We start from the raw sequence: 16,467 nt of genomic DNA on the forward strand, positions 1-16,467 counted from the left end.
GTTTTTTTTTTTTGTTTTATTAAATACGCTTAGTTGTTGTTGTTTTTGTTGTTCTTTTGCTGCTCTATTTACATCTGTTTTTTTTTTGAGTGTGTTCTATGGAAAACGCAACTTAAAAATTCAATTTGTTGTGTCTATTATTATTATATGAGTGTTTTTATACCCTGGCAGATCTTGAAAATATTTCCAAATTTTATATGGTATTATTTGTTAATAATAGATACATTTCATGAGCTTGAACAGGGTATTTCAACTTCGTGCTGGCCGAAGCTTCTTTCATTTTATTTTCTCGAGATCTTTTTTGTAGGGGGATTGATTGTGTCTGTGTGTGTGTGTTTAAATTATTAATTATATTCTAGCTTAAATGTGTGTGTGAAATACTTGTAGCTTTCGTTTTTATTTTGTTTTATATCCTTGTTTTGAAATGTTTAGCAGCGCTATCAAAATTGTACAATGGGTTTTCTTCAATAATTTGTTTACTTTTAAATTTGTTTTTTTGTTTTAGTTAATCTACGCTATAAATTATTTTAAAATTTATTAACACAGATGACTTTATAGATTTTTCCAAACAGTTGCCCAATTCTTTTTCTTTTTACTCAAAAATACAATTAGCTGCCCCACTGTGTTGAACATTATATATATATCATTATTGATTAATGCATGCCAATTGTTAAGTTTCTTTTGTTTAATAAACTACAGTTAAATACACAGCTACACACATTGAATTCTCTGTTGTTTTTTTTTTTTTTTAATATTAAAATCTTAAGCTAGAAACACATCAATTATTATAAATATTTCATATATATATATATTGTATATATCTATATAGAAGCAGAGTTTGGAACTCTGCACATGAAAGAAATGGGAGGAGGAGGAGGCAAATAAAGAGAATACATTAATTATAATAATAATATAGAAAATTATATGGGAACAGAACTTAGTTATAAATTTTACTTTTGTTATTTGCTTCTTATTTAGTTTCTTTTTTTTTTTGAGACATGGATAATACGAAATCAATCAATATTTTAAGTGTGTGGGTGTGTGTTGTTTTTTTTTAAATATTCATAATTATTATATAATATCACATCAACTTTGTTTTTATTTATTTTTATATTTCCTTTGCAACTTCTTCTTTAACTTCTCTCTGTTCTACTCTCGCTTTGTTTATTGTTTGATTCTTTATATATGTATGTATACTATATATATATATATATATATATATATATATAAAGAGCTTTTATAGCCTAATAAGATCGTGAAGAAAAACATACATACATATATACACACATAAATATATATGTATATGCATATATATATATATATACTTATATACACATACATATACAAATACATATGCATATATCAACTACCACATTATATAGAATCCGTATCTGTATCTGCATATGTATCTCATCCGATATACACACACATACTCATACATAGCTTATTCGATTAATACTCTTTTGTTTTTCTCTTACTTTTGCTGGTTTTCTTTTCTTTCTCCTTATTCTCTTTGCTTTTGTGTGTTTAAAAAAAAACGGATAACCGGCAACCGTTCACTGAGTGAAATTTTGTTTATAATATTTTCAATATTTGTTTTTCGTTTTCGTTTTTGTTTTTTGTTTTTCAAAAAGTTCCTTTTTTATAAGCCAAAAAGTCAGTCCAATAAGAGTTTTTAGTTGCCTGCAACTGCAGTTGATTTGTTTTTGTTTGTTTTTTGTTTTTCCTTTTTCTTTAGGTCTCAAAATACATAATTGTTGTTGTTGCTTTTGTTTTTGCTGGAGTAGTTGAATTGTGGTCCAAAGTTTGCCTCTTTATGGGTTTGTTTTGTTGTTGTTTTTATGTTATGAATTCGCAGCAGACGCCGACGTGAAAGCTCACCAAATTTTACAACTGCTCTGTTCTTCTTCTTCTTCATCATCTTTTTCAAGATCTTGTTATCATTTACTTATTCGGAGGGATTGTGTAATGAGTGTAAGCAGCTTTCACCACGCCCCCACGTCCACGCCTTCCATCTGCATGCCTCATGTGCTCACTCTCTCTCTCTCTGTCTACTCGGAAGAGTAAAGCTTGTTCTTGGTCAATGTAAAATCGGGACTGATCAAAATCGTATTGCTGCGTGTTAGATTTCTGTGTTAAAGAGAGAGTATCAAAATGAAATTAGTTGATGCTCTCTTTGTGCATGTCATGTTGTCTCTGTCACTCACTTGAGAAACTGTGGCAGTAGGGAGGTCCAGCCGCTCTTGTCCTGCTTCAGCGTGAGATAAAGCTCGAATATGGAGACTGTGTCCGGATCAACCTTAAACGAGGCAATGCGCCTGCAAAGAGAGCACAGTCAACAAAAGCTTCTAAGAGTGAGATCGGTGTCCTGTACTCACCTCACGTTGTTCGGCTCACTCTCGAACTCAATGAAAATAGTGCAAGCTCGCTCTCCGCACGGCTCTCGCTCAGCCATGCGTATGATTTCGGCGGCAATGCGCTGCGTGAGATCGTTGGGCAGCGTCACCTCGGTGCAGGCGAGATGTCGACTCTTCGCGTCGCGCAGCTTCGTCTCAAGTCGTTGCGAAAGCTCCTGCACAGCGCTCGGATTCACATCGTCTAGATTGTCAATGGCGCCGAAGCGCGACGCCGCTGTCGACTGCATCGGTGAGGCGGGCAGCGTGGGCGGCGGCGGCGCTGCCTGCAGTACGTTGGACATATAGGCAGCCGCAGCGGCAGCGCTGCCGCCGTTGAGCACATCAAAGCTGACGGCCATTGGAGAGGCGGGGGGCTTAAAAACCGCCGACGAAGAGGATGACGCGGAGGAGGAGAGACGAGGCCGCGTCTGAAACTGCAACTGATTGAGCGCCTGATGTTGTTGCTGACGCATGTGCAGCACCGAAGCTGGATGTCCATCCACAACATCCACATCCATAACATCCACAACATCCACAATATCCACATCAGCCACGTTCACCTCTGCAGCTGGCGGCACAGTTACTGCGACGCCCGTTGCCATTGCCGCTAACCGTTGCTGGTGCAGTCAGCGGACTCGTCCAGTCTGCAATTGTATAAAGAAGAGCAAAGAAGAGGACAAGTTTTAGTCACCGTCAAACATCGACCGGCAGATGAAATGAAACCACAAAACCACAGAGAGAAAAGAATAAAAACAGCTGATGTCTGCGCTGCCACCGGCAAATGACACTCACTCTGTCACTCTCCCTCTCGGTGTCTCTCTCTCTTTGGCAATAAGAGCTTGCGCAAGCTCCAATTTGCACTCATTGCCTCTGAGCACTGCGCAGACTCGCCAACACACTCAATGAGGCTTCCAGGGCGCGGTGCGAGGGGAAACACGAAATCACCTGGCAACAACAGCTGGAAAATCAGCCGTTCGTTTAAACAGCACCCTCCCCTCCCTCCCTTCTCTTTAAAGCAGACAACCAGCCATTAGGTAATGTGTTGCGTTCCCTTCTCCCCAACCATTCCGCTCTCTTTCGCTCTTTTCGCTTCATGTGGCAGAAGCCTCAACGTTTCCAGCTGACGATTGCGCGTCCGTCCCATCCGTTTTGTTGCCTCTTTCGTGCATTCGTTCGTTAGTCAGCAGTTTCTTGAACGTTTGCCTTGCTGTGCAGTTTGTTGCTGCCCCTCCACCCACCACCCCTCTCAATTGTCCATCTCTTGCTTTATGTGTCTTCTTTGTCGTTTGCTTTTGCCTGCAAAGTTTTTATTTCTTTTGCTGTTATTTTAATACTCAAGTATACAAATACAAAAGCTCAGACTGAGACTGCGACAGAGCTGAGCACAGCAGCCGCACAGTGGTCAGATGTATGCAAATATGGATTGACAAAATATGAATTACATACAGTTAGTCAAGAAAGTGTTTTAACAAAATAAAAATTCACATGTTTGTTTTTAATTTATTCAGATAGTTGTTCTTATTCTAAGAACCATAGACACGAATAATGAAATAAGAATTTAAAGAAACATCCATATATATATTTGCTTTTCAATCTGATAAATATATTATCCAAATGTTCCTCAATTTTTAGTGAGAGTAGCTTTAAAGAATACATTTAATAGTGAGCACATGCTACACACATGTTACACATAATTTTACATTTTCATCAAATGATTTTCATTTGCAACCACTGTATGCTAACATACATAAAACATATGCATACGTACGCACATGCATACATATGTATGTAAGCATGGATATGTAGGCGCATATGTACACATGTTGAGAGCGTGTTTATTTAAGGTGTATGTAGTATGTAAATAAAAAAGCAGTTAAATTTCTTACTGTTGTCCCATGCACAAATTAACTACTTGACTCGACTCAACGATGTCATGTAATTAGCGCTGAAACGAAACTCATGAAGCTCCTCTCTCTCTCAGAGCAACCTGCTGCCTGCTCATTCCATTGCACTGGGCGGCTGAATGGATATTCTGCGCTGTCTCCCTCGCACTTTAGGCGTTGTGCACACCCGCGTAATTAAGAAATTAACGGCACATGTTTGCGGCTCTCTTTCTCGTTCTCTCGCAATGTGTTACACTGCGTGCGTGTGTGTGTTTGTGTGTCTCTGCGCTGGCTATTGAATTTAGTCAAGTGCCGCATGAAAAGGGTTTGTGTAAAGTCAAAAGCGAAAGCGAAAAGGAAACAGACAAACGAGCGCACACACATAATTAATTACACCCAAACATGTAAGTATGTATGTATGTGCATGCAATTTTGATTCTGTATGAGAGCCACACAGTGCGCTCTGCTCTCCCCCTCTTCTTCGCTCTCCGGCCTAAAAGCAAGCACATCACGCGACATTTGCGGCTGTCTGTTTTATGCATTCGGCAATAACAACAATAACAATAACAGCCTAGCAACAGCATCACGCATACATAAATATGTACATACAAGCATACACATGCATATACGAGTAGCTGTTGTTGCAATTCTCTCATATACAGAAAACGCTGTCTCTATGTTGAAGCTTTGTTTGTACACTTTGTTGTTGTTGTTGTAGGGCCAGTCGCATTCATCTTTCAAATAGCAGGTGGACGGGGAGAGCTTAGATTGCATTATGCGTGTGTAGGTGTAGTTGTAGGTGTGTGTGTGGCCTTGAGTTTAAATTTACGAAACATGCTCAGAGTGCACTACACAAAGAACTCAACTGACTAAAGGTTGATTGAATATGAAATATGATGGAAGATAGATACCTTGGATTTAATACTTTGACCACGCGTCGAATCCTCATGGAAAGCTCATTAACACTCGAATTTACACACATTTCCTTATGCGTGTATGTGCACAACACGCGCTTTTATCAAACACTGAACTATTAAATGATCAGTGTGACCATACACTCAATAATTAAAATACTAACCGATATGCATAAATACCAAAGAAATATAATCGATTATTATTTGAAAAATGGGGAAACTGATATTTTGAAAGAAACTATCGAGAGACTGTTAAATAAAATATGAAAAAATTGGATAGTAATCTTAATTTTCATTATATAAATGTATGTTTGTTTTTGTTTATTTTAAAAAATATTTAAAACCAATTGAGAGCGCTATGTAATTTTTAAATTGTTTCCAAAAAACAGGACAATATGAATAATATACATTTCAAATTTGTCAAAACACTGATTTGACTAACTGTATATGCGAATATTGTAATATTGCAGACTAAGGGAATTAAGTAATTTATTAAACAACGTTATTCGGGTTCTGGATTTCCAAGTTTGAATAGCATATGAATATGCATGACTAGACACACACACACACACACATTTGTATGCTTGTGTCCTTCGAAAATAAAATTGCATGCGCTCAGTCAGTCATGAAATTAAATTGACTGCAAATACACACATAACTGGAATAGAAGAGCGAAAGAGACGCAGAGACACATGCATGCATAGAGAGTGAGGGGGATAGCGGGGAGCCTTCAGTTTAGCCGGTTGGTGTGCAAGGTGTGCATATGAGCATGTTTTTGCATGCATATGCATGTCTATGTGTCTGTGCGACGACATGTTGTTGCATGTCGTCGTCGACAACATAAAGCCTCTTCTAGCTCCTTCTACCGATCTATGCATGTACATACATACATATTTATATATATATATATCTTTCATTGCTTGCGCCTTTGGGTGATTTTGAATTTTCGGTCGGTTTGCATGTTCCCGATTCCCCCGGATTACCCTATCTCCAGTCGGGTGTACGTGTCCGTGTCTAATTTGCACGACTGTGTCTGGCCAAGTTTAAAGTGACAGGGATTAACAGGATGTTGCATAATCCGACCGACAGACAGACAGACAGACAGACAGACACAACAACACAACAGGATATGCTTGCAGTGCTTTCAAGGGAGACACAAAAATGCATAAAGCAAATTTCGTGTTTCTCAATCCGCCCCACAAAAAAAGAAAAGAAAGAAAATAAAATAAAAGAAAGAAGAACAGAAATGAATCCTGTACAACCCCAAACATATTCTGTCATATCCTGTTCCTGTATTATACTCCGTCTTGTTGAACTTACAAATTCCCTATATTATCTTCGGAAAGCTAAATTCCTACTTGTTTAATCGTAATCTAAATTCATTCAATCATTTTGTTGCCTACAATCTATAATTACAAATTCTTTATAGCGTTTTCTCTTCGTTATGCTAATTTCTACATTTTTAATGTCTATAAGATTTGTTGAAAACATCAAATAAAATGTTATCATACGCCATAAAATTAATTGAATTAAAAAGAGGCGATACAAAATTTAAAATACAAATGTACGAACTACAATAAAAATGTGTATTTACAATTTTTTAAATGTCTTTCCATAAAAAAAAGAACTATAATTTTTAATATATGAGTATTTTAAATAGAGAATCAAAGCTCTTACGTCAACATTTCAAACACCGCGTTCATTTATCTGATTTTCGTTACAGATATATGTACGTGTATATGAAAATAAAGTATTCAATTAATTTTTTTTTTTTTATTTATTTGGAACATGAAAGGAACTTCTAATTTTCAAAGGTTTGTTTAATAAATTAAGGCCGTCTAGCTTTAATTAAATAAAATAATAATTGCAGCTGTTATAGAAACTGATAAATTTAAAGAAAACTTAAGTACAGCTTACTTTTGTTCAATAAAAGGTACTACTTAAATTTTAATGATTTAATTATGGAATCACTTATAGAATTTGGTTGCTGAAAATTTAATAAAGCCGGTTTTAACAGAACTCAATGCATTAACGGAAGACCTTTTTTCACTTTCACATTTTTCAAAAAGTCTGTTTAATTTGAAACAAATAAATATTCTTATTCACACACTTAATTTTGATTGAAATCAAATTGAGCGAAACATTTATAACAGTTATATCTATTGCTTTATTTAAATGGGATATTCTTTGTAACTTTTCAATCTATTGCTGTATTTAATTTGTAAACTCTTTTAATTTGAATCGAAATTCACAGTAAATAAACTGTCGTATTCACTCACTTAATCTTATTTAAAACTAAACTAAAGCAAGAAATTTTACTGTATGAAAGATATTGCAAATTTGTAGATAAGAAATATTTTTACTATAGTTCAGTTATGGGAATTTTTTTCTGAACAAAGTTCTTATTCCGAAACTGTTAAATTTTCGTCGTTTTCAAATTCAAAAAACAAACTTAAATCTTGAATTTTTGTAACATTCAAAGGAAATTGTCAAAATTTGAAGGCCCGGTTCTTCAATATCTTTTTCTATACATTTAACGTCGAAAACCCGTCCTAATTCAAAGTACGAAGTTAAAGAAACTCAATTTATTTTAGCTTTTGGCCACACTTTAAATACCAAAATATTTGAAACACAGTTGAATATATACAATTTGAAGCACATGAATAAAATAACCTCAATAAACAGACTTTAAAATAATAAAAAATACATTTTTAAAATAGTATTTTGAACTCACCTTTTACTTTTGTTGTACCAATGACACCAAATTGTCCCTGAATATGATTTTGTACTGAGAGCACTTCCATCTTCATAGCGCGGACGGACAGCGCAGCAATCGAATTGGAATTTATCTCACTCGTTGACGTTTTGTCTCCAATCGGAATTGGAAATTTGTATTTGTGCAGCTTCTCAAATTGGGATTTTGATTGGGATTTCTTTACTCTTGTTGTGTTTTGTTGATTTTGTTGATTATTCGTTGCGTTTTATGGATAGTTGAGTGTGTGAGTGTGTATATAATTATGTATATATGTATTAGAAATGCACTTTAATCACAAGAATTTGATTTGATTTTTGTGTGTTTTTTGTTGTAGTTGTATGTGTATGTTGTGTTGTTCATTTATTTATTATTTATTAATTGATTATTTGTGATTTGCTTTTATTTGATTATTTCACGTTTTTTTACGGCACACAATTTCTGACTGAAGCTTTGTCTCTGTTCCTCTGCCTACTCTCTCTCTCTCTCTTTTTTACTTTCTTGGTTTAACAAATAATTGCAAAAAGTATCAACAACTAAATTTGTTATTCTAGTTAAACATTTAAATTTTAATACATTCTAAAAAAAAGCCAAAACTGCCGCCCGTCTCTTTTTCGCTCTCTAGCTCTCTCTCTATGTTGTTTCTTTGCTCTTTAAAATTACGCACAGCACTTGAAAGTTGAGTTATTGTTTGTTGCGAATTAATTAAAGTTCTATATATGTATTGGTATTTTGCAAGTGTGGTCTATGTATATTTTATATATATATATAATGGCTAATGCTGCGTTAGCGTCGTTCCGTCTCCGTGCGTTTTGAGTGGAGCTGCTGTGTTGCGTGCGACGGCCGCTGCTTGACTGAACGCAGAAACTCAGCCAGAAATGACGATAGGTTCTCTGCTCTGGCTATTGTGAGTCGCTCAATTCAACTGAACTCAACTCAACCCAACACAACTGAACTGAACTGAACTCAACTCAACTCAAGTTAACTCTTCGTTCAATGCTCACAGCTGTGCTTGCAGCTGTGTCTCTCTCTCTCTCTGCGTATGTGTGTGTTGTTGTTGTTGGATTTGTGTGGGTGAGCGAGTATTGTTGCTGCCAGCTGCGAAAAAAAGCTTGAAACAACAACAACAGCAACAACTATTAAAACGAAGATGGAAGATGGACGACACAACAACGGCTGACGGCTAACGGTTAACGGCTGACGGCTGAGAGGAGCTTGGGCGGCAACTTCTGTGGCGGAGCAGTTTTCCAAAGCTACTATCCGGCCGGCGGTTTGCGCGTCCGCTTTTATAGCAATTTTCCGAACCGCTGCTGCGTCGCTGCCCGCTAACGAATGAGTGACTTTTCCCCTTGGCCGTGAATTGCCGCTACTGGTAAATGCGTCGACGCAGGCAGAGAGAGAGAGAGAGCGCAAGCGACAGAGCAGGAGTGAGAGAGCGCGTAGGTTCTCTGCTGCGCCTAACTGCTTGAGTGATTTTGAGCGCTGCACACGTTTTGTGTGGCAAACATATGTTTAAATGCCGCAACATCAGCTGTTGTTGTGTTGCGCTCAAAGAGTGCATTTCTCTTACACTCTTTGAGTGGGATGGAAATGCTCTTTAATTTAAGAGCGACAAAGAGAGAGATGCGTTAAGAGGGTTCAATTGACTCAAGAGCAGCTTAACTTTTACAGGCTGTGAGTTTAAATGAAACAGCTTAAAACTTTCCATGACTTTCGCTCGTTACAGTTTCTAATCAGAATCACTCAAGACGAGCGCAAACAGCAAATTAAATCAGACCTTGTGAGTTTCTAATAAGCTCGCTAGGAGATTTGTTGTAAGTGGGAGTATAGTCAATGATATAGGATTATTTGGATATCATGTTGCAATTAATAATTAAGAAAAATTATTAAAAATATTCTACAAATGTCAAGCCTTGTTTTTGCAAGAAATTATATTAGAAATTATCAAAAACAAAATCTCTTCTTAAATCATTAAAATTAATTAATTAATTTATTACTTTTCGAAAATAGAAACGTATTAAAAAATGTAAATAAACCATAAAACCATAATTCTATTGAATTAAAGTTATTGAATGGATTATTGGTAGTATTGGAAATACTTTTGATGCTAATAATATCAAGTTGGGATTTCCATAAAATTGGGAAAATAATGTAGGGAAAGAAATAAGGTGTCAAATTCCTAGTAATTTTTATAACATAATTATTATATTACGCGATAATAACTTAATTAAAAGAAATCGTTGTTTTGAACTTGAGTAAAAATGATCAATTTAAATATATTATAAATAATGAAATAAGACTAAATAAACAATTTAAGTAGAATGAAGTTTTTATATAACAAAATGTGAATTTATTATGGGGAAATAGTGTCAAAATAACAGTACTAACTTGGCTAACGATATGGGCCAAGTTGTCAGCGGGCAAAACTTGTCCTATTGAGGTTAAATCCGATATATAAATCATGTATTTGATTAATTGCATGCTGCTGACTTTTATCCTGTTCGACGTTTGCTGCAGTGCGGCCAGGAGTGGCGAGGGAGGGGAGGCATAAGGTAGTTGTGGAAGCTGCCCTTTAAAACTTTTGGCATCTGTGTGTTGCCACACGCTGTGCGCTGCCCCCGCCTCTTTCCCCTCTCCCTCTTACTCTTCCTCTTCCTTTTCCACTGGCTGCCAACGTGGCAATTGTGTTGTGTAAACATTTTTTCAGCATTAACTGACATGTGTAAGCCCCCTCCCACTCCTTGCAGCAGACAACAACAAAAAAAAGGAGAAGAAGAAGCAGAGCAAGCGACAAGTTTTTGTGGCACAACTTTTGTGTGTGGCACATAGAATGTTGCCTGATCTGCCGCCCGCAGCTCAACGTCTTGGCAACGCTGACAAATAGTCAGGCCAAAAGTGTGCAGGGGAAGGGGGATGAGGAGGGGTGGCAGCTGAAGGGGAGGCGCGGGGACTTTCCCGGTTCAGAGCTGGGGGGATTACAATGACTGGCTAACGGCATTGGCGCCATTTTTTATTTGTGTATTAAGATGAATCGTTAAAACAGTGACAGCTCCCGAGCCGAGCAGCATTTTAATCTACTTTTTTTTTCTCTTTTTCTCTGCCACGCCCCCAACAACCGCCCACTTGCAACAAAGCGGGCGCAACTATGGTCAACTAATAGCACAGCAGTAAATGAAATGTGCAAGTGAAAAACTTTTGAAAAATACTTGAAAATTCTTCAAATAAAGCAATTGAAAGTACACGACTTAGAGATATCCTGTAATCAACTTTGAGATATCCAAACACATACATTTTCATATAAAAATATCTATTTACAGAAAAGTGCAATTTCAGATTCGAGAAATTAAAAGAGTTAAAAGTCTACGACTACGATATACCCTATAGTCAACTTTGACATATTCAAGCATATACTCATGATTAAGCACTAAGCATACACAACAAATGTGCAATTCCAGATTCGACAATGTGTTGAGAGTGCACGACTAAGTGGTACCCTGTAGCGTGCTACTACTCAAACATAAATGTATATTTAGAGGAATAAATTTTGAAATGTGAAGTCTCAGATGTAAGAAATGAAAAAAGTTGAGACTAAACGACTAACAGATACCCTGTAGTCAGCCTTAAGATATCCATATACAATCACATACACAATACACTCATTTAAAAATTGAAAAGTTAAATTTAATTAAAACTTAGTCGTTAATTTTTTTTGAATATCTGGTCAATATATTAATGTTTTATGAAATATTTGTTCGTTTTTCAAGATATTTAGATCAAACTAACTGTTAATGAAAAATATTAAACTTCAGAAGTATGATCTAAAAATTATCAAACTATCACATAGAAATGTAAACTTTATTATATAGAAAATTTTATTTTATATATAAATTAGATGATGATAAAACAGTTTTCATAGCCTCAGGTATTTGTCATTCAAAATTTTTGATTTTTAGAGAATTTTTATCATTTTAAATTCTAATTATTTTACATTCTACATTTTTAAAAGATTTTCCCAAAGTTTCTCTGTAAACCGAATTTTTGGTTTTTTGGTCACATTTTCAGTAAAGGAGCACAATAAAATTAAAATTTCTCAAGTTGAAGCCGTTCAAACTCGGTTTAAGTCCAAGTTGCTTCTCTCAATAAACTAAAAACAGGATTTAAATGGGGCTTATAAGTGTAAAGACGCTGTACTTATTGTTAAACAGTGAACTTTTGATGCCTTTGTGTTTAACTTATGAAAGGAAAAGTTTTTGATAAAATTTTGAACACGTTCAGGCTTTGGTAATACACACAAATGCACTTCAAAAGGTAGAGAGAGGGGAGCTAGAGGGGAAAACATCAAAGGAGAATTCCACATAGAAGTAAATCCCGCTAAAAGCTGCATTTGTTTGGCCAAGGCACTTAAGCTATCGGTCCAATCCTTTCACAACAACAGAAATAAAATGGAAAAGGAATCAAAACTCGAAACTACTCACATACACAGAGAGAAGGTGCCTATAGAGATGGAGGTGCTCTCCTACAATAATAAAAAACGAGAAGAGAAGAGAAGAGAAGCTAGCCAAGGATTCGATTGAACGGGCCCAACGAATGGACCACTAAATGCGTCTTTGTGAAGTACCCCAACGCGTATGCTACTTGAATATACCCTAAGAAAAGGTATTGTAAATCATACACTCACTATGTAACATCTACTTTTGTGTTTTGCAAAAGTTACTTCGAAGTCGATGTAGATATGATGTATATTAATTCGACCTATTTAATAGGTCGATAGGGATAGGGATATTTTGATAAAGAAAATTATTTTGTTGTCAAAAAGATCGAATAATATGATTTCTTAAACAAGAATACAATTAGATACAAAAAGCAATTATTTATTATTTTATTATTGTTTTTCGCATATCGGAAAGTGCATTTAGAATTCGTCCTTGTTCAGCAAACAGAACTGTTCGCATTGGATACTTTATAATGCGTTGCACGTTTTACCAATAAAACAACAACCAAATGAGGATGGAGAAAGGAGTCCAATTCGCAATCCTTTAAGTTTCGGTTACATCGGAATCGTTGCTATTGCCCCGCCCCCTTTTCCCCGCCTCAAAATTCGCCACCCACATCGATTTTCATGTGATTTGTGTAGACGTGTTTGGTTTTTATTGATTTTCACTTGATTCTCTCCATATGCTTAAATATACTTAAGCCAGTACGTGCACATTTCCATCTACCAACCACAGTGAATGGGGAAGGAGGTGAGGGAGAAGGAGAAGGACAAGCAGCAGCAGCTCTAATGTCAGGATCATGTGAGGTTATCAACATAATTTCCACCAAACCCACATCCAACCCATCGACTACCGCTAAACCCAGCCATTTCCCACATGTTTCTAGTTTATGATGTAGTAAGTTTTTTTTTCTCTTCATCTCCATCTCCTTCTTCATCTTCTTCTTCTCCGTTCAATATGAGCAGAAGGACCGCAACCTTGTTGTTGTTGTTGCTGTTGTTGTTGCTGCTGTTGATGATGATGGGAGCGTGTGTGGTTTGATAAGACTTGGGAATTCAGTTTAATTTTGTAGGGTTCCGTTTTCAATTCCTCTGCTTTAAGTTCTTCCAAAATCATAGACAAAACTTGGCAAATCGTGTGATTAAACTACGTAATTTTGTTTAGTTTAAATTCAAACGTTGCTGTTACTCTTTATAGTACTAGGTAATTTTTAGAGCATTTAAATTTAATTTATCTAATAAATTTAATTAAATGATTTTAACTAATTTAATTGTATTTTATTTAATCTTATGATTTTAAATAGATCTACCAAATCTGAGTATTAACCAGACATTAAAAGCGCAAACGAAATTGTAACCTTTCAACCGGTTTTATTAATAATTTTTTTTTTTTTTGATTTAGAATTTGTCTTAATAATAATATACATAGCTTGAGTTTCAAAACTTCAGCTATTTTTTTTAATTTTTCACTTTTGTATGCTAAAAAAAATACAAATAAAGAGTCTACTTCTATAGCTTTACCCTATTGTTTCTTTTTGTTGATGATTCTTATATTTTATAACTCTAGAGTCTAGACTATCGATTAAACATAGAAATATCTATAGATATATTTACTAAAGACCTTTTTTTTATACAAGCGAGTTAAAACTTGCTTTACTTTAGGAAAAGAAAGTCTCGATAAGTGGAAATGTCTGACGTGGTCATATCCCTGAGGGAATAGTTGGAATTGTAAGACAAAGTCCTTGATATTTCAGCTGTTGATTTATGCCAAGAGCAGAAGGTACTTGTTATGCCTTCAGACCGAATTAGATATGCAATTGTCAATATTTGATGGTCTCATCAATTTAACCACAGTTCCAGAACCTTCGTCATGCCACATCTCTCTCGCTCTCTTTCTCACTTGCTTCCCTTTGCTTCATTTCCTCAATTTCTTCGCTGAGGCAATTGAAATGCCTGCCACAGTCAGTGGCAGTTGTGGCACTTACTCTTCTCTTCTGGACTGGGGCCAGGTTGTGACCGTCTCGGCTGACATTTGACATGATTATGTACATTTGTTGTGCGGCAATTTGCATGCCAGGGGAGTTGGCAAGGCGAAGAAGGGGGTTCTTCAAAATGGGGATAGGGAAGAGACCACGCCGAAAACTCTAATCTATCAGCGGTTGCTTGACTTTACTGTATATTTTTTCTTTTTCTTTTTCTTTTTTTTTCGCATTTGCTTTAGCTTTAGCCGGCCTTTTATTCACACTTCCTTATTCGTGTTTTTCGCTGTCACAAGCACACTCATAGAGCGTGTGTGTGTGTGTGTGTGTGTGTGTGTGTGTGTGTGTTGTTGTGTGTGTGCCTGCTAGGCAGAAGTGTCCTTACAACATTTTTTACTTTGTAACGCAAATTCTGAAGTAAGCATGAATAATGCATGCATTGTGTGTAATTCTTCAAGTACTTTGCCATGCCAACGACAAGCACACATCAGCAAAATCTTCCCCCTTTGCTCCTTGAAACCCACACCTCCTCTTTGACCTACCATGCTAACCGCAGAGAGTCAACCTATTTATATTTTCCTTCTTTTTTTCGGCGGGGTGTCGAAATTTATTGCACGCTCTTTTGAATTACAAATTTATTTTAATATTTGGCCACACCACATAAAAAAAGCCCACATCTAAATAGATTATATAATACAAAAATATGTATATATTTTGCTATATTTTCAGTTTTTCTTCCATTTCCTTAAACTTACTTAGAGATAAAAAATTTTTCACACAGATTTCTATAGATCCCAAGCAGGTCAACTTTGTTTTAAATTTTTGACACGCCCCCTTCCGCCCCGCAAATCGCGAAATGTCACAAAACCCACAGTTTTTGGGATAATACAGTTTTTATAGTAATTAACGTTATCTATTAATATTATCTATAATCTCACTTAACGCAGCAAGATCGGACATGTGGAATGGGAGTAATAGCTAACCAAAGTTCTTACTAAAGTTATTAATTCAACACAATCACCTAAAAGTATGCAGTAGTTTTTATTAGGTAGTTATTTCTAAAAAGTACTTTTATATATATTGAAATAAGTAAAGAGTATCCTATGGTCGGGATCTCGACTAAAGCCTTTCTCATGTTTATTTTTCTCAATTTTTCTAAAATAAAAAAAACAAAATTTTTTGAAAGTTATAGATAAAGAATGCCAGAAAATGTGTCTTAAATTAAAATCAAAGAGGTAAAATTAGTTTTTCAATAGTTATAATAAAGCAACCTTTAAATTTTACATTCTATTATTCTTATTTTTTTTGTAATAACTGTTTTTTTTTCGTATAGAAAAAGTATTTTTTGTGGCAGGTCGGCGACGCTAACCATAGACCCTTTCTTTTTTTATACCTTGAAAATTGTTAATGTCAGTTATAGAAAAAGCAATAATTTTAATTCACAATAGAGTTTATATAAATAACAGTTATAAAGTGAGTGTAATCAGTCGATCACCTATTAATTGCATTATTACAATATTATCTTGGCAATTTAAAATGATGACTTCTACAATTTTATGAATAACAAATTCTAAGAGCCTCAATCAATAGTCATGCAATAAAAAGAAAATAAAAAGAGGTTAAAGAAAAAGACGTAGATGTAGAATAGGCCTGAGGAACGCCCATTTAATAATACAAACACCACTCTGAGTTCGAATAATGCAAAAGTTATGTGTATGTCCAACCAGTTCTCAAGCAGGGGAATTGCAATGCAACGCCTACTTGCCAGTCTTCAGTTCAGTTCAGTTGGGTTCATTTTGTTTTGTTTCGTTTCGTTTTTGCCCGACCACGCCTCTTTTAACATGCGTAACCCACATTGTCAAAGTTCCCACAGCTGTCACTGAGTACAGCTTATTATTGCTACAAAAGTAAATGACAATAAAATTATAGTTAGCTTAAGTCAACAGAAGAAACGACCGTATGAGAGATCTCACTCCCCCACACAATCCACCTTCAAAGATGGTTAAAACTGCACCTAGAAGACTGCTTAATAATTTAGAAGTGCTGAATTT

At 35.6% G+C, this 16,467-nt stretch overlaps 1 protein-coding gene across 1 annotated transcript; it reads right to left on the reverse strand.

The window, feature by feature from the left end:
- Window positions 1-1,917: 1,917 nt before the first annotated feature.
- LOC117786323 (protein charybde) lies at window positions 1,918-9,198 on the reverse strand. Its single transcript, XM_034624511.1, has 4 exons — window positions 7,928-9,198; window positions 2,379-3,040; window positions 2,208-2,318; window positions 1,918-2,130 (listed from the first exon to the last, which is right to left on the reverse strand). Exons 2-4 carry the CDS (start codon window positions 2,996-2,998, stop codon window positions 2,052-2,054), a joined length of 810 nt encoding a protein of 269 aa, XP_034480402.1. The 5' UTR covers window positions 2,999-3,040; window positions 7,928-9,198; the 3' UTR covers window positions 1,918-2,051.
- Between the last annotated feature and the right edge of the window lie 7,269 nt (window positions 9,199-16,467).

Source organism: Drosophila innubila (genome assembly GCF_004354385.1).
Source record: "Drosophila innubila isolate TH190305 chromosome 3L unlocalized genomic scaffold, UK_Dinn_1.0 0_D_3L, whole genome shotgun sequence".
Classification (NCBI taxonomy): Eukaryota; Metazoa; Arthropoda; class Insecta; order Diptera; family Drosophilidae; genus Drosophila; species Drosophila innubila.